The sequence below is a fragment of the Terrapene carolina genome, unplaced genomic scaffold (genome assembly GCF_002925995.2).
Source record: "Terrapene carolina triunguis isolate 2854851 unplaced genomic scaffold, T_m_triunguis-2.0 Scaffold97, whole genome shotgun sequence".
In the NCBI taxonomy this organism is placed as follows: domain Eukaryota; kingdom Metazoa; phylum Chordata; order Testudines; family Emydidae; genus Terrapene; species Terrapene triunguis.
In genome coordinates, this window is record NW_020664448.1 from 2672709 (window position 1) to 2697051 (window position 24343).

Genomic DNA, 24343 nt, shown 5'->3' on the forward strand with positions numbered 1-24343 from the left:
ATTCATCTTTGCTCATTTTGTTTGACTTAAAGGTTCTGTCAGCTCTTTTTCATAGTATTTAAGCTATTGTTTTCAACTGTTTTTAGACTTCAGAGGGATTCTGTTTTTTTAAAAAAAAATCTTTAAAGTCTTTTTTTTTTTTTAAATGTGAAAGCACAATGCTTAGCTACAGTAAAACTATTCATGCGCGCAGAACTGCTTGTGTGGCATTTATACATGTTCATTTTTTTAGTAGAAGGTTAGAAATAAGCTATGTAAATAGTTAACAAAACTTGCAAAAAAAGTCTGTCTGAGCTAACAAGTGGTCATCCTCTAAATAGTGCTTATTCTCCTGCAGTGGATCCTTTTTTCTTTGGCTGTCTCTAAGCAGGGTCCCCTAGAAAAGTGTTTCTCAACCTTTTTTAATTTGTGGGCCCCTTTGGAAATTTCATATGGAGGTGCAGATCCCTTTGGAAATCGATTTGTCTGTGTGTGTGTGTATATATAGTTGAATTCGGTTCAGTTTTCAGTTTCTTTGGCGGACCCCTTAGACATAGTCTGTGGACCCCCATGGGTCTGCAGACCACAGGTTGAGAACCACTGCCCTAGATTAACAAGAGGGACAGTGACTCCATTGATAAAATTATCAGTTGATGGAAATAAAGTCCCGCTGTTTTGGAAAACTCCATCATGCACCCAAGCCAGCACATCCCATGTTAGTGTCCATAAACCTGCCTCTCTGATTGACTAGGACCTGCATAATGATGGAGTAGTGACCTTTTCGGTGTATGTGCCCATAGTTTACCCACCACAAGGAGCACATGAGTCCCATGGATGGCCCTGGTGCAGTTTGGACAGCCTGTATTTTTAAAACCAGCAGTTATTTCAGGGACATGGTTAATGCACACCACCTTTTGGTGAAGCAATCAGGACTGTGATTTAAAAACCTCATTACCACAACCCCAACAGTGCACTTGCAACACCAAATTGGTTATCTACAGACTTGTAATAGTCTGGGGTAGACAGCTTCTGGATGGCTGTGGCAATCTGCTTCTGGACCGATACACCCTCCCTCATGCATGTGTCCTGATGCTGGAGGATTCGGACAAGCTACTCACAAAGCTCCAGGAATGTCTGCTGCTTTGTGCAAAAGTTCTGGAGCCACTGTTGCATATCCCAAGTCTGCATGATGTGATCCTATCAATTTATGCTCGTGACTCTAATCCAAAAGCACTGGTCTACCTATGGGGAATCTGCAGTTACGGCAACAGGCAGGAGGAGCATCTGCCAGCTCTGTACCACCTTGTGCAGCACAGTTAGGAGACCCAGGTTCAGCAATTGGAGATCCAGATTTACAATGCAGTTTGGATACTGAAGCGCAGGCTTGGGAACACCAAGTCCACAGGCACAGGTCCTACAGATCTGTGTTTACAGTGCAGGCATACTCTGAGTTGCCTGATATTGCTCCATGGATTATTTCTTGTTAATGCTGCTTAGTATCTCCATGTGACAGTTGGGGCCTGCTGTTGGTCTTATTGACAGTGGGGAGACCAACTTTTAGCCATCACCATTTTTCTATTAGATGTCACGTTCTCCAATGTCTGTGCAGTCAAGGACTTGTAGGTTATTTGTTTAAACTGCTCTGGTGGGAGGTGTATGTTGGAAGAATTAGGACAGTCTTTTGGAAGGCACAATGAGAAATTTAGAATCAAAACTATACCATGGGCATAGAGAAGGCTTCTGAAATGTGGTGTGCTAAGGGCTCAAACCTGATCTTGAATATGCACGTTTGTATACCTTTTTATTGGGTTAAAAACTGCTTGCTTTAGAGAGTTGAAGTATCAGTTGATTTGGTGTAAAATGAAAAACTCTTAACTTTGTATTATGGTTGCTTGTGAATCACTACAGTTTATTTAAAATCAGAAGCACAGCCTGCTTGTAATACTACCAGTAGCTTCTGTTTCACATACTGCATGAACTGTCCTAGCTTTGATTATTTGGAGTAGTAGTTCATAAGTATAGGATGACTGATCACTCCATTGACTTTTAGTGTAGGTGAGGTATTAAAAGATAAGAAATATATTAAAACTGACACACTACAGTGTAACAGTGATGGGGAGTCCATACAGGTATTGAGAGAGAACTTCCTTGCTCTTTCCTTAATTTGTCCTAAACTTGTATTTTTGCATGAGACTCAAAGTAAGTGATGGCTTCCCATATATTCTGCAATATTAATATTAAGAGCTAAAGACCACTGTCCTCTGGTTCAGATTCACGATATGGCCCGTCTTAAAACTACTTAAGAATGTTTTCCTGATTCTAAATATTTTGTATTAAATCTCTTATTTGTTGCTGAGAAACTAAAATAAACTGAAAAGTTGTTCCTGTTAAACAGTGTTAATAAGAAGTTCAGTCTGTGTCTCAGACAGGCATACGGGCATATGAAATAGGTTGAGAGGATGAGGAACTGTAAAGTGAATCTAGTCAAGAGGAATATTTGTACACATTGTACATTGTATACATAATGAACTACTAGCAAACAGACTTCTTTGAAATATACAAGGGATCCAGTGAAAATTTTTACAAGGGTTGAGGATCAAGTGGCAGCTGCTTAGAGCTGTACACTTAAAATTGGGCCATGAAGTGTTTAGCTATGTGGCATGTGTGTGGTTTTTTTGTTTTGTTTTTTGTTTTGTTTTTTTGTTTCCAAAAAATGTACTTGGTTAAATGACTGCTTCTGGGGAAAAGGTTTTTTGACTTGAGTGTGACTGAAGACTGTGTAAAATTTTGTACAGTGTGATAAAAATGGTTGGGCGCGAAGGTCAGACTTCTAGAGCTTTGCGTGTTGTGAAAATGAGAAGCTTGGTCACAAATGTGAACCGTGCTCGGTCTTGAAAGCAAACTATCGGATAACCTTGGCCCAAAATCTAGTATTAAGACACCGATTTTATTGGAACCTGATATGGTACAATATTCAAATAGTTCCATGAAATCATTTAAAAAAAATCAAGTTTATTTACTTTAGCTTGGAGGTAACATTTTCTGGAGTACTTGAACCACAAACAACATATAGTACTAGTCAGAGAAACAAACTGAAAGTGACACAATCTGTCATTTCATTGAGTATGGACAGTGGTTAGTCATTTCCTCTTAGCTTGGACAAAATCAATAAATGCTGAAAAGTAAACTTTATTTTTCATATAAAAAGTTTAGCCAACCCAATGAGAAATTTCTTGAGCCTGTTTCACTAATTATCCATCATTACAGGGAAGTCTGTCTCCCTAGAATGAGATTAATGTGTTTTTGTTTAAGAATATGGCAATATAGCTTTCACAGTGCAGTTCTGGTTGCCCCGTCTCAAAAAAGAAATATTAGAATTGGACAAAGTACAGAGATGGGCAACAAAGGTGTATGGAAGCTGTTCTATACCCCTAAATGAGAGACAAAAAGACTGGGAATGTTCACCTTGGAAAAGAGATGACTGGGGAGGGGATATGACTAAGGTCTAAAATATCATGAATGGTGTGGAGAAAGTGACTAAGGAAGTGTTATTTACCCCTTTACATAACACGAGACTCAGGGGTCATCCAATGAAATTAGTAGGCAGCAGGTCTAAAACAAACATAAAGAAGTACTTCTTTCCACAATGCACAGTCAATCTGTGGAACTCGTTGGATATTCTGAAGGCCAAAAGTATAACTACCATATATACTCGTTCATTAGCCCGTTCGTTTATAAGCCGACCCCCCAAGATGGCTAGGTAAAAATAGCAAAAACTGAATGACGCTTTCATAAGCTGACCCTATATTTTAGGGGTTGGCAAACTTTGGCTCCTGGCCCGTTAGGGTAAGCCGCTAGCGGGCCTGGATGTTTTGTTTACCTGGAGCGTTCGCAGGCACGGAGCCCCTCAGCTCCCAGTGTCTGCGGTTTGCCGTTCCCGCAGCTCCCACATCTGAAGAAGTGAGGTTCTTACCCACGAAAGCTTATGCTCCCAATACTTCTGTTAGTCTCAAAGGTGCCACAGGACCCTCTGTTGCTTTTTACAGATTCAGACTAACACGGCTACCCCTCTGATACTTGATATATACAGTAAGTTTATTTAAAAAAAAAAAAAAAAAAAAAAAAAAAGAATTGGGTAAATTCATGGAGGATAGGTCCATCAATGACTATTAGCCAAGTCGGTCAGCGTCAGCAATCCCATGCTCTGGGTGTCCCTAAACCACTGACGGTCATAAACTGGGTCTGGATCAGAGGATGGATCACTCAATAATTGCCATGTTCTGTTCATTCCCCCTGAGGCATTTGGCATCCGCCACTGTTGGAAGACAGGATGTTGGGCTAGATGGACTGTTGGTCTGACTCAGTATGGCTGTTCTTATGTTTTTATGAATTTGGGCAGCTTTTTTTAGCCAGCCACATGTCTCTAGTTTGGCTTTTTTGTTTTGTTTTTGGTGACTTTTTATTTATTTATTTTTTATTTTACAGCTACATATCCTCCTTGTGTTGCCAGCAGCATCTTTCCAAAATAGTATAGTTCCTAACTTGGAATCTTTCAGTTTTGTTGCTAGTGGAGACAGAACATTTTGGTGGCATTACTGCTTCAGCAGCTGGCAGATGTTAGTAATGCATAAAGCTACATGAGTGGAAGGCAGTCCCACTACGGCGATGAACATGATAGAAAACCTATATAGAATAGAGGTGGTACACCAGAGCAGAACTAAGAACAGATTGACTTCTCAGGCAGTCATGGGTGCTCGTTTACACTGAGTATTTAGAGCAGAGGTGGGCAAACTATGGCCCGTGGGCCACATCTGGCCTGCGGGACTGTCCTGGCCAGGGAGGCTAGCCCCCAGCCCCTCCCCTGCAGCCACGCCGCCGTGCAGGCAGTGCTCTGGGCAGCGGAGCTGCACGCTCCTGCTGAGCCTAGAGCAGCAGTGTGTCTAGCTCCAGCCGGGTGGTGCCGCAGCCAGATATGCCGCTCTGAGCGGCGTGGTAAGTGGGCCGGACCCGGGGGTTGGATAAGGGGTGGGGGGTCCCGGGGGGCAGTCAGGGGACGGGGCGGTTGGATGGGGCGGATGTTCGAAGGGGGTGTTCAGGGGCTGGGGAACGGGGCGGGGTTGGATAGGCGTGGGGTCCCAGGGGGCCTGTCGGGGGTGGGGGTGTGGATAGGGTCGGGCAGTTAGGGGACTGGGAGCAGGGGGTTGGATAGGGGATGGGATCCTAGGGGGGCAGTTGGGGCGGGGGGGGGGGGGGGAGGGAGCGGGGGGGTGGGTGGGTGGGTCGGGGGTTCTGAGAGGGGCAGTCGGGGTGGGAAGTGGGAGGCGGTGCGTGGGGGTCAGGCTGTTTGGGGAGGCACAGCCTTCCCTACCTGGCCCTCCACACAGTTTTGTAACCCCAATGTGGCCCTCGGGCCAAAAAGTTTGTCCACCCCTGAGTTAAAGGCTGCTAATTACTGTTCGTTCCATCTAGCCAATCCATACCTGCTATTTTGTACATTTGTCTTCATAGCTAGTTGAACTGGTTTTTCTAGCAAAATGGAGTCTTTTTTTTTTTTATATATATAATTAGAATACTTTTTTTGAAGTCTAAACAGGCCCCTATTAACGGCTTTCTCCTAGAATAAAGCAGCTATCCACAAACAAAAAAACATAAATTGAATGTACAGTTTTAACTCCTGCTCCTCAATGTCCTTTTTTATTTTTTAGAGGCGGCTTCGTCACCTACGGAATATTGCTGCACGTAACATTGTTAATAGGAATGGTTATCGCCTTCTGGATACCTACTTCACTCTTCATTTGTGTGATAACACTAAGATATGTAAAGGTAAGGGCCTATTGTCAACATTTCACGTAACTCCATCTTCCTATACAAACTACACTGATGCTCCTTGTTCAATTTTTTGAAGTTCATTCTACCTTGAATTCGTTTTGTTTCCTGGTGACTTGGTACCATTAAAATTCGTTTGTATTTTCAGATGAGCTGAAGATAAACAATGAAAGCTTCCACATTTTCTCCATTTTCTATCAGCAGATAGACCCAACTATCAGTCTTGCAGCTGTCAAGCTGAATGAGTTGTCTGCTTAGACTATACCAGTACCACTAGCAGGGCTGCTAGCAAAATAGGTATCCTTCTATACAAAGCAGCTAGTACCTGCACAGTGGAGCACTGCTTCTCTCTAAATTTGTTCAGATTAGGGCTTCAAGGTTTGGTCTTCTCTGATGACTCTCTGCAGCTGATGTGCCCCGCACTATTTGCCTCATGCATTGATAGGCAACTGAAAGATCAGCTGCAGGCAGGCTCAGTCAAGCTGAACCAACTCTTGAACAAACATTCCATTTCTCCTACATCTGACCTAGCTGCTACTGCATCCCAGGAACAGGCACAATCTATCTTAAATTCTTCTAAGATGCTTATCACCATGGTAACTAAGCTCCAGACAACAGTTGTGGAATACTGAGTCCCAAAACGGCAATGTATGCCTGTTCCTGGTGAGCATGTTTGGATGTTGGTTTTTTTTCTCCATCTATTGCTTCTTGCCTTCTACCTCAAGCTACAAGTGGAGAGATGGGATGACAAAGTGCCATTAGTGAGGGGAAAAAAATTGGTCTTGTTTAGATGTGAACATTGGCAAGCTCTGTTTGATCTTTTTAGGTAAAGTTTGATTCAGTTTCTACTAGAGCTAATGCATCAGTTACCTTTGCATAGAATATACTTCTAGGACTTGTTTTACAGAACATTTCCCATTTAAAAAACAAGTATTTGTACTGTGGCATAAATATTGACATTGTACCTAAAGGTTGAAAATGGGCTGAATTTCTCTACTCACTTAATTCTTTTCCCTCTTAGAATTTTATAGGAGTGAAGTGATCAAGAACTCCCTGGTAAGTTGATTTAATATTGGTGATCTTGTATAGAAACCCTTGTACTTCACTCTTATCTCCTAATGTGTAGGCTTACTTAATGCTGAAATATTGCACTTAGTTCGTAGTAAAACATCTGAAACAGTCTTTTCTTCCATTTTTCCAGACATGACTAAACTAGTACAGCTGGATCTTATTGTCCACTCCCGAAGGTTCATGCCCTTATGGAGTAAAAGGGGCAATGGTTTGGATTAATGACCACCTGAGAGTCTCCCCGAGGGAGATGTTATCAACTTAATGTCATGTAAATCTGAATTATCCAGCTACTGTTGTAACTACTGTTAAAAGTAGCACCTACAGTTACTAACTGGAAGGTCTTTTTTGTTTGTGCATTTGACAATATCGTGTATAGTCAATTTAATCATTGCATATTTTGGCAATAGAGGATAGCAACGTTTCAGAACAGAACCCCACAAATGCATCTGTAAATCCACAAAAACCGATAAAGGGGATTTGGGGCAGGTGTAGTATCAAACTACTACTAACTCACTACTTAAAACTGTTTCAAGTTGTACCTTTAAAGTCTAACAGTGCAGTTGACACTCTTGGATGGGAGAAACTGTTCTCAGTGGTACCAGATGACAGAACAAGGAGTAATGGTCTCAAGTTGCAGTGGGGGAGGTTTAGGTTGGATATTGGGAAAAACTTTTTCACTAGGAGGGTGGTGAAGCACTGGAATGGGTTACCTAGGGAGGTGGTGGAATCTTCTTCCTTAGAGGTTTTTAAGGTCAGGCTTGACAAAGCCCTGGGTGGGATGATTTAGTTGGGGATTGGTCCTGCTTTGAGCAGGGGGTTGGACTAGATGACCTCCTGAGGTCCCTTCCAACCCTGATATTCTATGATTCTATGAAACCTAGCAGTTGAACAAAACAGATGGGAGATTTATGATCAAGAAGGGTGAGGTCATCTTTGAAGACACAACTTGAACCTCAAACAGGAGTTGTGGTTGTGGTAGCGGGAGGGAGTCAAGGAAATCTTGCTTGTTGTGAATCTAGGCAAATAACTTTCTTTTTGACTTGGCACTTTGCTGCTCTCACTAACATGTTTTGAATAAACTTTTGGGTAAACTTTTTTTCTTATGTAGCCATCCCATTTAAGGTAGTTAATTTAAATAAAAGATTAAAATGTGTTTGTGCATTTTTAATTGAATTTACATCCAAACAGAGCTTGATATAATTGCAAGCAAAAAAATTACCAATCTAGTAAATAGAAAATGGTGAATGATGCATTTCTTAACAGATTTTTTTTTTTTTTACATTTAAGTTATGCTATATAATTTTTGAAAATTGTGTTGAGATGTAATGTATCCTCCTGGATAGCAAAAAAAGTACCAAATTTAATGTAAAGGTTATATTTAGTTGCAAAACATGTTGTAATGGCTACTAACCAATGAGAATCAACATTTCTTAAGAAAATAACTCAAGTACAAATGCAAAACATGATTAAAATTAATGATTTAGATCAAGGCTCACCACTTGCTGTTTTAATCATGATTAAAATGGTGATTTATATCGCTTTAATCTAAATCAATCTAGCCTATTCCACACCCCAACACTACCTTTCCCAGCGTCAATGGAGAGAAGCAGAGCTTCTCACAAGAAAATTGTTTCTCGCCCTGGTACATGGGTATTGGGGGCACCTCTCATATCACCCTCTGTGTTGTGTTTGTTTTTTTTTTTTTTTTTTTTTTTTTTTGCAGTTCAAGTCCTGAAGTCCTTACTGCTGAAGATTTTGTTATACTCTAGCACTGAGGTAGCTCTACCATTACTAGTAATGCTGGCAACATTAAAAAGACCAACACCTAGGCTGCCCTATCATGCCACAGTAGCAAAGAAGCTGCTCTGTGTATACTAACACGTCTACTGGTGCTAGCAACAACAGAATTGCAGTGGTTAGAGAGTGGAGATAAAAACCCAATAGATGCAGCTGGTGGCTTGGCACCTATTTTCTTATTGCTTCCAAATATAGATGGCTATGGTGGGTCTTGCTATTTATATCCTTTGGTCAGGCTGGTATTGCTATCTTACTACTACTAAAGTGTTAAGGCTCTAAGAAAATAGTTCACCTGAAATGTAACTGTGTGGATAAGCACGATGTTGCCTATCCAGTCTAGGCCGTTATGGAGAGTCAACTTTAAGTGTGACGTGTCCAGTCCTACTAATCAGCGTCCAAGTGTGTGAGCTTGAGGTCTCAAATGCACTTCTGGTAGCTGTATCTCAGAATATAAAGGAGGTTCTTCTCTTCATCCCTTACCCCCCTCCCCCAAAAGATGATCCTTGACCCAAAGGTTGGTGAGGAGTAATGCTGTGAGCCATTGCCTCCTCTGTTAGGAGGGCTTCCTTGAATACTTGTCTGTTCTTCCTTGTGCTAGGTCTGAGGTACAGGGAGAAGGGGAGGAAATAAACTTACAGCAGGTCACAATTCTATGCAATGTTTAGAACTGGCTTCTCTTGGACAAGTGATTGTCCCACTCTCCCTCTGTTTGGGGTATCTTGGTTATAACTTCCCAGAATGAGTCTCGTCAAGGAAATCATGTCAGCCTTCGATAGCTTTGGGAAAGAAAATATCAAATGCTCGTGTTCATTCCAAGTCCTGTTCAAATGTGTGGAAATCGCTAGAAGCGGAGTTACTGAATAGCAGTAACAATTCAACAAATTATCCATATAAAACATTGCTCCAAAAAAATCTTAATTGATAGAACTAAACAAAACACTCCAGCCTAATTCACTTTCATTGTGCGTTTTTTCCCCACGCTGTTCCCATGTTAAAAGCTTTACAAAATTTATTCTGTTTAAAAGCTGAAAAGGGTAAATCATCTGACAAACTACATAAATTATTTAGCAGATGGCTTCAGTACTAGCCTGACTCGGTTTTCACTTTCTGGAAGAGTTAGTTGCAGTGGTGGTACGTACAGTGCCAGGTATTGTTGGTGCTGCATGAACCCTACAATCAAATGTGTTTAATGGGAAACTGTCATGATGTCTAGACTCAAAATGTGACCTACTTTTTCTGACAGCTGTCAGCAAAGTCCATAAACCATTGCTTTTCTCTCTTCAAGATGTCGCAAAACAAACAAGTATAATTATTATTCTCCTTCCTCCCTTGCCCTTAAAGCCAACTTGCATATAAAAGCCAGAAGCCTAACACTTACAAGTAATCCCACAGATGCCAATATGAATAGGAGGGGAGAATGTAGCTTAATAAATTCCAGTTAGGCTTTAACAGTGAATTCGAGATAACTAAGTTTTTAAAGTTATTTTGATGATCTAAAAATCTGAGCTGTAGAGCTTCAGAATAGAGTGTCTTAGTACTGCTGGTGAACTGTATTGGAAGGACTAGAGCTGCTGCAAATTTTATATAACATTCTTGTAGTATAGGTGGTCATTAGGGAATATCTGTGTTGTGTGGAAATATGGTCCCTACTTTCAAGAGCTTACAGTTTAAGAAAGTTAGGTCCTAGAAACTGAGAATTAAAATTGTGTTATGTGCTAACAGTCTGTAGATGGCTTCAGTGTAGCCTAAAGCTTACAAACAAGTATCTGATCCTGCAATCCTTCCTCTTGCAAATATTCTGTACTCAGTGAGTACTTTTATTGGTATCAGTGGTACTTGCATAGTCCTAAGAGGCTGAAAATGCTGGTGCTTAGACAAGTTTCAGATACTTTCCAAAGATATGTAAGTCTCTCTTTTAGAGTATTAGGGAAAACATTGGTGTTGAAGTAGCGCAAGTCAAATTTCTTGTCTGTGCACTACTTTGCTGTTAAGTCCAAAGATATGTTATCTTCCTGGAGGTTTAAATTGAGTTTGCGTGCTGAAGTTGGACTTTAGCATATGAGGGTTTGGTAGCAAACTGGGGGAGCTATCCAGCAGGGTTTGAAGACCTTCTGAAGTCAGGAGACCTTGATCACATATTTGAAGATCTGCTGATTTGACCGACCTCCCCCAGTTGTCCAAACCTGTTGGGTTTTCTCTGGGACCTTTTTTATAACCAGAATTCTGCTTTATTTAGTCTGAAATGGAAACTTAATTATAAACTGGGGGTCTATCCAAAGAGAAACAAGGCTAAGTGATGCAATTCCTACTAACAGTGCTGCAAATCTTAAAGTAGCACATTTTAGTAAGTTCCCGTATAACTGCCAAGTACTCTACCAGTATTTAATTTCCTGTTATGATGGTAGCCAGCAATAGATATATAAATAGGTCTTTCTTGCTAGGAAAAATTCAAGAGGCGAGTAAGGGGACAGGGACTTCTGTAAAACTGACGGAAGGAAATAGATACCCTTTGGAGTCTTCTGATTCTGACCTATTAATCACTAGTATGCAGGATTAAGCTTGCAGCATGTTATGACTGTTTTTCATAATTTCTTAAATATAGTGGCACCATGATTATTCAAAATTCTCGACACTTGAAACCTTCTCAAAATTCAGAGAAATTAGTCAGCAGGATTTTTAAGTCTGTTTTTGGTCAAATCCTAAGGTCTGGACTTGGCTGGCTGGCTCTCCAAATTTCTAGAATGAAGAGAGCTCCTCAGAAGGTAGCAGCACTCAGGGTTTGGTGTCAGCATTGCAGAACTTGAGGGGTGAAGGGGAATAGGAACAAACCCCCATTAATAGTTAAACCAAAGTCAGTTATGAGAAGTAAATCAGTGTTAATATAAACTACAGCTCTTTTTTTAGAAGCCAAATGTTAAGAGTATGGAACACTGTCTTCACGCTACTCCCATTTTCTAAAAATACTAGTATTTGTATTTCTTGAAAAAGTGCCTGTTGTGGCAAAAGGAAGTTAATGAAGTAATTTCCTGGCGTCTCATAATGGAAGGAAGTAGTAGTTGGTCTGAAAGCCTGCAGGCTTGCAGCAGCAGATGGAAATGGGAGCCAAACTAGGAATCTTCATCAGAAAAGGGAAAGTTGTGAATAATGAAGGAGCAGAGTCTCTAATGGCTTGAGCCTTCTCATGTGTAACTTAGACAACTGTTGATCTTGCAGGGTGTTACTTCAGGTCTTGCAGTCTGGAAGTTTGACATAAATACTTGGCCTCTTTAAATTTAAACACACTGTATGTTGTTAAACTGAAATAACACCAAAGAATGTTGTTCTTCCTACATCTTTATTTTACTTATCAACAGAATCCAACATGGAGGAGTCTTGACTTTGGAATAATGCCTGATCGCCTCGATACATCTGTGTCATGTTTTTTGGTGAGGATCTGGGGTGGCAAGAAAGAGCTCTATCAGCTGTTGATCGAATGGAAAGTCAATCTAGATGGACTAAAATACTTGGGTCAGCAGGTAAAATAAAAGCATGTTTCCTCAATTTGTGGATTAAGTAGCTAAAAGTCTTTTTCTTAAACAGAGTTGTAAGATCAAGGCTACAAACAGACTGAAGAGAAAAGGAAAATGATAAAATATAATAAACACTATCTTAATTATGGAATAAAACTAATTACAAAGGGACTGCTAATATGGGTAGCTCTCCCCATTGCAAGGAGCTTTAAATAATCTGGATGGGCACAATATTATATTAAAGTTTTATGTTGTGAAATTTCTTGGATTAAAGTTGCTTTAGCTATTTGAGCTGCTTAATCACAATAGTAGCCCCCAGTGAGAAACAGTGTATGACATTATTACTCTGTATGTGATCACAGTTTACTTTCTTTAGCTTTTCTAATTAGACTGTGCTAATACTACTAGAATGCCAACAATGCCCTTGGCATAAGTCTTCAATCCAATTACAGACTAAGAAACCAAGAGGATGGTGTTAACCTTGGAACCTTTCCCCCATTCTTCTCTAGTCCTGGGAAATCACTTGTCTGGCATGGGTTTAGTACAGCGGTTCTCAAACTGGGTCGGGACCCCATCTTAATGGGGTCACCAGGGCTGGCATTAGACTTGCTGGGGCCTGGGCCCGAAGCCTAAGCCCAAGCCCCACCGCCTGGGTCTGAAGAGCCCCAAGTGGCGGGGCTCAGATTACAGACCCCCCCCGCCTGGGGGTTAAGTCCTTGAGCTTCTGCTTTGGCCCCCTGCCCTGGGCGGTGGGGCTCGGGCTTTGGCTTTGGACCCCCATGCGGGGTGGTGGGGCTTAGACTTCAGACCCCCCTCCTGGGGTCATGTAGTAATTTTTCTTGTCAGAAGGGGGTAACGATGCAATGAAGTTTGAGAGCCCCTGGTTAGTATTTGTGGGTCTTATGGAACAAGTGGAATCATTAGTTATGATTTTACATAAATGCGAGTCATTTACATCAGTTACAAGTTTAAAGAAAATATGTTAAAATTAATGTTAAAGGGAGATACTTAGAGAGCCGTAACTCATGAAACAAATGCCAGGTGTCTGTTCGTCGTAATCACAGTAGGTTGAAACTCTTGGTTTTAAACTAAGTTTCTTAGATGAGTGTCCTGCCCTGGTCTCTCTCTTGCTCTTTGAGTTTGCCGTTCTAAAACGAATCTACAGCTTTAAAAGATGGAAATGCTTTGAAATGTCAATTATTTATAAAATAGGCTTGTAATGAAAAAGCATTTGTTGTTGGATCCAGTACTTGCTGTGCAGAAGATGATTTTCAGTGTTCTGTTTCATTTTATTGCACCAAAGAAATAGGCCCCTGGAGAATATTCTCTAACACTATCTTTTTTGTTTATAAGTAACCTTGCCCCCTCAGCTAACACACTTAATGTAGGAACAATTTTGTGTTGAGCCATAAACAACAAAGAATATGATTGATCTAACTGTGCATTATCTACTGAAAATTGGCTCCTTTATAACTGAGCTGTCTGAATGAGCTATTTCCTTGTTTGTTTTTATTATTTTTGATCTTCCTACTATTTCTCTACTTCTGGCTCTAGGAAAGAGGAAGTCTTGTTTATCTTCCACTATAAGTAAGTAGTTCTAGGTGCTATATAGTGGATAAGGCAGATATTTTTTTATTTTGCATCTTGGAAGATGGGAATATATCACTGAGCATATCAGCCATTTCCTGTTTAGAGGTGTGAAAGTCAAGTGTGTTCTCTACGGTAATAGTTCAGTTCCCTCATGGACACTATTAGCACTAGAAGGAAGAACTGAAAAGGTGACAGTCATAAAAATAGCAATTAATATTCAGCTTGATTGCTTGTAAACTAAGTTGACCCTAATGTCATTGGTGTTGGTTTTTGTTTTTGTTTTACAGATACATGCTCGAAACCCAAATGAAATAATTTTTGGGTTGAACGATGGCTATTACGGAGCTTCATTTGAACAGAAGGTACGAATACTAATATTTATGCAAATTATGTAGTAATGATAGTCACAGGCTGTAATTTTAATTCTTTTGGCATAGGCCAGCATTTTCAAGGTTTGGTGCCTACTACTGTAAGCACCTAAATAATTGGATGTTGGGATGCTCAGCATCTCTGAAAAATTGGGCCACTTAAACAAATGGCCTCACTTTCAAGGGTGCTGAACCTTTCCCACTTTTGTCTAGGTGCCTAACTTTAGGCACCCAAGCTTCAAAATTTTAGACAGTTCTTACTGTCCTCTTCACTTAACCTCTGTCCCTGAGGCTCCATGTTGCAGTTTCCATCTTTGCTTTCCCAGTAAGTTTAATGGAACTAGTTTGTAGCCAGTCGTTGGCTTGTAAATGACTAGAAGGGTCAATGTTGAATGAAACAAGTTACATCTTTCTCTCTACAAAAGCAGAGTGCTCCAGATAGCGCACTCCTAATCCTTGCCATCTTGGATAACTGGATGAGTAGTAACTGAACTTTGGTTATCTTAATGGCTGTGCAGAGCACAAATGCTAGATAAATGAGATTTCATGCAGTTACACAATCTTAAATACTTTATTTTTTTTAAATTGGTAGGCCCAGTATTTGATCTACATCTTATTAAAAAATTATTTCCAGAGTCTCTGTAATGTCTTTTGTTTTAGCTGCCCAAAAATGCTTGTTTTCATCTTTGAATACTATGGTTTTTATCAGTCAGCACTCATGACCACTGACTGACCAATCAGTCAGCACCAATGGCACACGCATGTGAGAAACAAACTGTAAAAAGCTTGAAAATGAAATCTGCTTCAAGTGGCTATTAATCATGAAGGATTACTTTGGATTTAAAGTACCTTGAGTGGTGGTGGTTTTCAAAACACTTAATGACCAGACACACTAATGCTAAAATTAAGTCCCCCATCTTCCAGTAATTTACATTAAGCGCTGTAGCTCTTTCACCCCTTTCTTTGAATGATTTCCCCTCTTTCATGTCTCCTAATTTTAATCCTCTAATTTTTTTCCAGCTAATACAAGCCAAGCAGAATAGTCAGCATTTTGACCCTGACCATGCTATAGTTGAAGCTGTGTTAGCAACACCCATGTATGAATGTAATTATTGCATTTTTTAAGCACTGACAGTGTACAAGACCCATACCTTGCAACTGAGACACAGCTTGCCCCAAAGAGTTTGCAACTAAAACACTTCATTCTATGCAGGTGGCTCTGGGAAGCCAACAGAAGTCAATAACTGTCTTTTCGAAATACAGCTATTGACTTGCTGCTTGTGATTATTTCTGAGACGAGACTTTGCGAGGAATATGAATAGAGGCTAGTGGCTTTAGAGTCTAGAATCTGGCTGACTCATGCTTTGGGGAAGCCTCAAAAATGGCATGGAGATGACTCTGAGAAGCAAACAAATGGGGCATACAGGCTGTTAGAGGGGCCTAATGTGCATTTGCAAACATGATGGTGGTTTCACTGAGCAATGTGGACAAATCTTTTTTTCCCTGATGACTGTTACAGTGCAAGTTACAAGCATAACACCAGTATCCCTCAGTTATGCTGTATACCTGTAAGTTTCCAGATGGAATTCAGGACTGTATTTGCTCTCTTTAAATATATCAGAGGGATAAATACTCGGGAGGGAGAGGAATTATTTCAGCTCAGTACTAATGTGGACACGAGAACGAATGGATATAAACTGGCCGTGGGGAAGTTTAGGCTTGAAATTAGACGAAGGTTTCTAACCATCAGAGGGGTGAAATTTTGGAACAGCCTTCTGAGGGAAACGGTGGGGGCAAAGGACCTCTCAGGCTTCAAGATTAGGCTAGATAAGTTTATGGAGGGAATGGTATAACGGGATTTTAGTCAATTAGGCAATAACGTGCCATTGCTGGTAAAATGAGGGTCTGGCTGGAGAATCTTGCCTGTATGCTCGGGGTTCTACTGATCGCCATATTTGGGGTCGGGAAGGAATTTTCCTCCAGGGTAGATTGGCAGAGGCCCTGGAGGTTTTTCGCCTTCCTCCGCAGCATGGGGCAGGGGTCGCAAGCTGGAGGATTCTCTGCGACTTGAAGTCTTTAAATCACGATCTGGAGACTTCAACAGCTGAGTTAAGGGAAAGTGGGTGGGTCAGCTTTTGTGGCCTGCATCATGCAGGAGGTCAGACTAGATGACCATATTGGTCCCTTCTGACCTTAAAGTCTATGAGTCTATGAGACTCTGGTGTGGTTTGGGGGGTGTGGTGGTTTTTTTTTTTTTAAGAGCCCTAAAGGGTTTGGTAACAGGCTACTTGAGAGGTTGCCTCGCATGCTGTCCTTCCTTTTAGCTGCCACCATTCGCTGACAGAAGTCAACTTGACTGAACTCAGTGGTCTGCCAGAACCTGAATTTAACTCTTCTGGACATGATGCAAGACTCATCTTTTTGCTCCTTGCAAGGAGAGTGTCTGAAGTGTTGGAATTTTATTTGGGTTTGGCACTTCATTCTTATAGTGCCATGGAAGGATGAGCAATATACCATGTAACATTTTATAAGGGTGCATAAAGCATAGATGCACTTCTGTTGATTAATATCTTTAGAAATTGAAACTAAATTAAAATTTAGGCTTAAACAATCTAAACAAAGAGAATACAGGTTTTAATAAGGCTGAGTCCAGGCTGGGACCTAGTGGCAAAATCTGTTACAACAAATAATTTTTTCAAGGCCTAATGAGAACTTCTAGGATTTGGGGATTTGTAATGTTTGTGTTAAAGGAGATCCTTAGTCTCTATCTGTGACTGGGACCTCCAGCAACAGTAAAATGCAATATGGTGCAGGCATAATCAAATCCTGTTGAGGAGCTTGCATATTTTAATTTGAGGTGTTTGGATATAATGTAGCAGTTTGTTGACAGAATCAGTTTCTCTAATTCTCAATTTGATTTCTTCCTTACCTAACTAGATTCTTGGAGATCTAGAGCAAAATACAACACATCTCAATATAACTCTAGTTTCCTATTTTAAATTAATCTTGTTCTGAGATGCTGGTCATTAAACTAATATATGCACTACTGACAAACCAGCTTTACATTTGGTATCAGGAAACAGTGCTGAATGCTAAGTTTAAAAAAAAAAAAAAAAAATTCTGAGGATCTTTGCCATCCGCTCACCATTGTCCACTATCATGACAGAAATGGGAAGTTGGTGGTTGTCATATGACAACCACCAAAATGAAACTAGACTGCTGGCACAGAAAATAAGGTTGTAGAGGATTTTTTAAACTAAAGCCTGGGAGAAAGGCAACAGCTGCAGAGGATCACATGATTTGGGCAGAGACCTCCATTAGGGATGAATTTATTAAAGGGGCAACTCTATGTCCTAGTATAGAAGATAGGAAAGTTGTTGAAGTACAGGTAGGAGCTAGTGATGAACGGTCAAATGTAAGAGTCCCATGTAAGCATAACACATGAAAGCCAGCAACTAAATCTTGACAAAATGTACAAGTGCTTACATACAAATACTAGAAGTCTAAATGCTAAGATGGGTAAACTAGAATGCCAGGCATTAAATGGGGGAATTGATATAAAAAGTTCAGAAATTTGGTGGAATGAGGATAATCAATGGGACACGATAATAGCAGGGTACAAAAGACATAGGAATGACAGAGTAGGTCACGCTGGGGGTGGGGGAGGGAGAGGTACTGTTATAAAAGCATAGTCAAATAAGGTGAAAATCTTAAATGAATCAAACTGTACCGTAGAGTTTCTGTGGATAGAAATTACATGCTTGAATAATAAGAGTATTAGCAATAAGCATATACTGACAACCACCTGACCAGCATGGTAACAGTGACTATGAAATGCTAAGAGAGGCTACAAAACCAGAAAATACAATAATAATGGGTGATTTCAACTATCCTCATATTGACTGGGTAAGTGTCCCCTTAGGGCATGATGCAGAGAGAAAATTTCTAGACACCATAAATGACTGCTTTTTGGAGCAGTCATCCTGGAACCCACAATTGCCTGGAGAGGCAATTCTTGATTTAGTCCTAAATGGAGCACAAGATCTGGTCTAAGAGGTAACTATAGCTGAATTGCTGAGTAATAGTGACCATAATGTAACTAAATTTACCATCCTTGTAGGGGGAAAATGCCAACACCCTCCCTCCCCCCTTTAACATTTAACTCTTAAAAATAGGAGCTACCCAGGAATAAGGATGCTAGTTAGACGGAAGTTAAAAAGAGCAGTCACAAGGGTAAAATGCCTGCAATCAGCATGGAGACTACTAAATACTGTAATAGAGGCTCAGACCAAATGTATCATAAGACAGTAGGACTACCAAAAGAATGCCGCCATGGCTAAAAAGCAGAGTAATGGAGGTCATTAGAGGCAAAAAAGCATCTTTTAAAATTTGAAAGTTGGATCCTAATGCGGAAAACAGAAAGGAGCACAAACTCTGGCAAGTGAAATGTAAAAGTATAAGACAGGCCAAGGAAGAAATTGAGAAGTAACTTGCTAAAAGATGCAAAGACTAAGTGGCAGGATATCTACCAAGCAGGCAGTAGGGCCCCTAAACAATAAAGGTGTTAAAGGAGCACTAAAGGAAGAAAAGACCATTGCAGAGATGCTAAATTATGGAGTTAGGTTGACATAAGGCATCTTACGTCAACCTAATTGTGTCAGTGTCTATGTTACAGGCTTGCTCCCGCCGATGTACATGCCCTACTACACAGACATAACTCCACCTCCATGAGAGGCTTAGGACTTATGTCGGTGTAGTTAGGGTGACGCAGTGTCTGTGTAGATGCTGCATTACTTACATCTGCTGTTGGCTGTCATTCTTGTCAATTTCACAATTAGATCAGATAAACTGCTGGAGCCATGAAAATGACAAGGGTGGCCACCGGGACTCCCGGCTCCCCACTCTGAGCCCGGCGCTCCTGTTGAGGACGCGCACTGCTGACAGAAGGAGGGTACTGTGGACATGAAAAACGTCTGTAATTACTGCAGTGGTTGTAATTTAACCTAACATAGGTTGACTTAAGTTTGTAGTGCAAACATGCCTGAATTTTTTGTATTCGGTTTTCACTGCGGGGGAGGTAAGCACATCAGAGCTGTTCTTTTGAACGACAAATCTTAATTGCTGTCCCAAACTGATGGGTCAATAGAAGAGGTTTTGGAACAAAAAGGTGATAGTTGATACAGTGTATTTGGATTTTCAGAAAGCCTTTGATAAGATCCCTCACCAAAGGCTCTCAAGAAACCTAAGTAGCCATAGGATAACAGGGAACACCCTCTAATGGTCCAGTACAGTAGAACCCCCTTTATCTGATCTAATTGGGACTGGGGTCAGATCGGCTAATCAAAAATTTGGATGGAACAATGGGACAGTGCGAGGCTGTAGCGCCATCTTGTGGCCACAGGACCGATCACCTGCTTCTGGACCTGTGTGCGCTGGTTGTTTGGTTAATACGGATAATAGAGGGTCAGATAAACTGGGCTCTACTGTAACTAATTGAAAGATAAGTAACAAAGGGTGGAAATAAATGGTCAGTTTTCACAGAGAAGAACAGAGTTGTCTCTCAAGCACCTGTCATGTTCAACATATTCATTAATGATCTCAAACAGGGTGAACTGCAAAGTGGCAAAGTTTGCAGATGATACAAAATTATTCAAGATAGTTAAGTCCAAAGCAGACTGCAAGGAGTTACAGCGCTCTCTCAAAGCTGGGTGACTGGGCAACAAAATGGCAGATAAAATTCAGCATTGATAAATGTAAAGGAATGCATCTGGGGGGTGTGTGTGGATAATACCAAATATACATATACAATGATAGATTCTAAATTAGCTGTTACCATCCAAGAAAGATCTTGGAATCACTGAGGATAGATTGGTGAAAACTTCCATTCACTGTGCAGCAGACAAAAAAGTATGTTAAGAACCCTTAGGAAAGGGATAGAAAATAAGACCGAAAATATCATAATGCCAATATACAAAACTACGGTGAGCCCCCATATAAAATCCTGTGTCCAGTTCTGGTCACCAAATCTCAAAATGGATATAGTGGAACTGAAAGAGGTTCAGAGAAGGGCAACAAAGATGATCAAAGGTATAGAACATCTTTCATACGAGGGGAGAATAGGGCTGGTCAGCTTAGAAAAGAGATGACTGGGGGGGTATGTTTGATAGGTCTAAAAAATCATGAATGGGTTGGAAAAAGTGAATGGTGAAGTTCTATTTACCCTTTCCTACAATACAAAAACCTGGGGTCACCTGATGAAATTAATAAGCAGCAGATTGACTACAAACAAGTGCTTTCTCACATAGGAACATCTAAATTGTGGAATTTGTTTCCATGGAATGTTGTTGTGATGGGTTCCCCCTGGGGTGCCATCTGGAACTACGGTACCACTGAGCCCCCCTGACCCACCAGCCTGGGCTCCCTCTCACACTGTACTGCTGTCACCAATCTACAAAGCTCTCCAGCCTGCACTTCTACTAGTCTACATACAGGTGAGGGCACACCCAGCTGCAGTTACAAGCAGGCTCTCTGACCAGTCCCTGCATGGCAAGGCTACTCCCAGCTCCTCAGTCATGCACCCCCTCTGGAGTATAAACCCAAAATTATACTGTCTTGTGCTGCACAGGGAACTGTATAGCGTAAGCTCATAAAATTTGCCCCCTCCCTCAATGTGGAGAGGAATATGCAACAGCCTTTTGCCCCTGAGTTATGATTCCCACACATTTCACTCCAACTCACTGGATAAGGGATAGCAAACAGATCAAAGCAGATTACCTAGCAAATAAACAAAAAACACAAACTAAACTTAATATACTAACTAGATTGGATATGAATAGCAGATTCTCACCCTAAGAAATGATACAAGCAGGCCGCTGATTCTTAAGGGGCAAGCTACACTTGCTTTACAGCTTGGAATCCCCGGGTGTTTCATTCACAGGCTAAAATCCCTTTAGCCTGGATCCAGCACTTCCCCAGTTCAGTCTTTGTTCCTCAGGTGTTTCCAGGAGTATTCTTGTGTGGGGAGTGAAGAACCCCAGATTGTCACTCACTGCCCTATGTAGCTTTTGCATCTGGCGGGAACCCTTTGTTCCCAAAGCTTGGTTCCCATGCCAGTCAGTGGAAAAACACAAACATCCCAAGATGGAGTCTAGAGACATGTGGTCTCATCACGTGTCCTTGCAGAGTCATAGCAGCCATTACTTAGAGGCTGTCTATAGTGTTCTCGGGAAGGCTTCCCAGGTGGTGGGAGATAAGCTTATCCTAAGGCCTACGTTTTTTTCCTAATGGCCCATTGCCCAGAATAGGCCCTTCCCTACCCACTATCTAGACTGAAAGCATCTTCTCTGGTGGGCGTTACCCAAGTATAACTACATTTGACATACAGATACATAGTCAATATTCCTAACTTCAGATACAAAAATGATACATGAATACAAATAGGATAGTTATATTCAGCAAATCATAACTTTTCCAGTGACACCTCACATGACTTATCTTGCATAAAATAAATTATAATTGTCATAACCATATAATATCACTGCAAAGAATATGGGCTGCAGTGTCACAGTTGTGATGCCCAAAAGTATAGCTGGGATCAAAAAAGAACTGGATAAGTACATGGAGGTCCATCACTGGCAATTAGCCAAGATGATCAGGGGCACAACCCTATGCTTGGGGCAACACTAAACCTCTGACTACCAGAAGCCAGGAGTGGAAGACTGGCAGATCACTCCATAATTGTCCTGTTTTGTTAATTTGCCCTGAAGCTCTCGTACAGACCAGTGCCAGAGTCAGGATACTAGGCAAGATGGACAATGCTCTGACCCAGCATGGCAGTTCTTATATTCTTATTTAATAACCAGCAGTAGTTTGTGTATTTGTTGCTACTCTAAATAAACATCTTGACCCACTTCCGATTCAAAAAGTAAAGTACACATCCTGGTCTCAAATTGAGTTTTTCCTGCTATAGAGTAGATTAGGAAAAATAAATTAATTCTGGCAAATTAATGTGGGGGAGGAGGGATTACAGATACAGTGGTGATGCCACAGCATATCCAAACTAAGTATTCATTTTCCTGTGGTGGTGGCTGTTCGTTAGTTTCCATTGTCAGGAAGGCTGACTTAATGTGGCTGGGACTTGACCTATTACTGATCTCTAGCCAGCCAGAGGCACGCATACCATCCTGCTACTTTTTTTTTTTTAATAATGGAATAGCTCTTTGAAAGCATAACATGGAAAAAAGCTTAAATGGCTTTGCAACTGCTGTTTTGGAGCCTCCAAGCCCTTGCATTTTTAAGACAGAAGAATAGTCTTGCAAAATTCCCATCTGGGTTCTGCACACTTAATTCCTAGCTGCCACCTCTCCTGTAAAGGAGTGACATTAAAGGACATGCACTACATGGACTAATCTTGGTAGAGAGACACTAGTTTATCTGGGATGATGGACTTGTCCCAAGCGGTGCCAGGGATCGTGCATCCATTTCTTAATAATGTCTAATGGCTCTGTTTTCAATAACATCCAGTAGACTAATAACTGACTGTGTCAACTGTCAAACCAAGTTGATATTTCTTTCATAGGAGTTTTACTAATCTGTACCTTTGACTTTTCAGGGAGGTATTTGGTTCATTTCCCTTTTCGGAGACAAAGAAGCCTTGTTCTTAAGGTTTTTTCCCCTTAAACTCCAGTTTCTTCTTTTTTGTGACAATGGGCACTAGGTTGATGGAAGAAAAAGGTTTTGGGGAAGACTTAAAAAGCTCCTCTCTGGTCCTCCCTCAATTCTGTGCCCTGAGGAATATTCTTTTAGCTGTTGATCCTAGCAGCCCAGTCACTACTGGGGGTGTGAATGCAAAACCATGTGCCTCCAACACTGCTGTTCTGCCTGAGACCACCATGTGGCTTTCAGACCCTTTTCATGCCTTCTCTAACTCTGCTGCCAGTTCCAGCTTCTCTCCTTCTCACTCATCCTCAAGACCTAGAACCCCTAGAATTCTGCGGTCCCCCTCTTCTTGTGGTGTTTGGAGTACAGATTTTATTTCCCTGCCTCTGCAGCAACCCTCTCAGCCACTCTGCAAAGGAGCCTTATGATGTACTCTGAGTGGGTTTTTTGCCCCCCCGCCCCTGCTAAAACCACTGAGGCCTTGTCTACACTGCCACTTTGCAGTGCTGCAACTTTCTTACTCAGGTTTGTGACCCCACCCCCCCCGAGCGCTGCACGTTTCAGTGCTGTAAAGTGGCAGTGTAGACAGTGCACCAGCGCTGGGAGCTACTCCCATCGTGGGGGTGGGGTTTTTTTTGTTTATAGCGCTGGAAGAGCTCTCTCCCAGCACTGGTGCCGCGACTATACAGCCACGTTAAAGCGTTGCCATGGCAGCACTTTAACGTTGCTAGTGAAGACATACCCTTGGCCTCCACAGTCAAGTGCTTATTAGATCTTCCCTTCTCACTTCTCCAGGCCATCTGGGATCCCTGTAACTTCTGCACCTCCTGCAATAGCTTGTCCTCTGCTCCGTCTTCCATATTAGCAAGAGCAGAAAGCCTCCCCATCTCTCCCTTGGGCTTACCCAGTCTCATATCAGGAGACAAAGATCCGAGTCTTATGGCCAGGAAGCTGATTGGAGTAGGTTCTTAGAAGGGTTTCCCTATTGATGCTGTTAAAACTTCTGGTTATAGTATCTGCAAAACCTTGAACAGTTTTTACTGTGGGTCTACTTGACCGTCTCGTTCTATGTGCATGTAGATATTTAACACTTTCTAGTTGTTCATTTGTAGCCAGTTTGTCTTGTCCAGGTTCAAAAATTACAGATGCAGGCCAGATCTGCTCTCTAGGGACCAGTTAGTGGGAAGATGAAGGGAGTGGGAGTCTTGGGTTCCACTTCTTCGCTTTTCCAGATCCTTTCCCTTTAAACTGTTTACTGTTGCTGCTTGTCAACAAGACAGTCCTGTGTTCTGCAGGAACACCTTTTGAGAAGCCTCCCTGCATCTGCCAGTGGTAAGAGCAGCATTTTTAATGGTGTTTTATTGACTGACTTGCTGGTGTCTCTGAGGGAAGGAGACAGACAGGTTTTGTATTGCACTCAGTAACTTGAAACCCTTTTACTGTGTCCCAAAGGTCACCCTGTCTTCTAGGATGTGTTCTGTGCAGTGGTAGGCTTTCAGTCCCATGACACAAGCAGGCAGACAAGAGCCACATTCCCTATTGAAG

The 24343-nt window shown here is 41.4% G+C and overlaps 1 protein-coding gene across 2 annotated transcripts in view; it reads left to right on the forward strand.

Moving 5' to 3' along the window:
* Positions 1-5690: 5690 nt before the first annotated feature.
* UVRAG (UV radiation resistance associated) overlaps positions 5691-24343 on the forward strand; it is a 127029-nt gene continuing 108376 nt past the window's right edge. The window contains exons 1-4 of one of the 2 annotated variants that reach the window (XM_024205058.2): positions 5691-5802; positions 6827-6861; positions 12027-12188; positions 14060-14134. In XM_024205058.2, coding sequence (XP_024060826.2) covers positions 12060-12188; positions 14060-14134 — 204 coding nt within the window. In that variant the 5' untranslated portion in view covers positions 5691-5802; positions 6827-6861; positions 12027-12059. The remainder of the gene's footprint in view (positions 5803-6826; positions 6862-12026; positions 12189-14059; positions 14135-24343) is intronic. The other variant, XM_024205050.2, reaches the window with a different exon arrangement.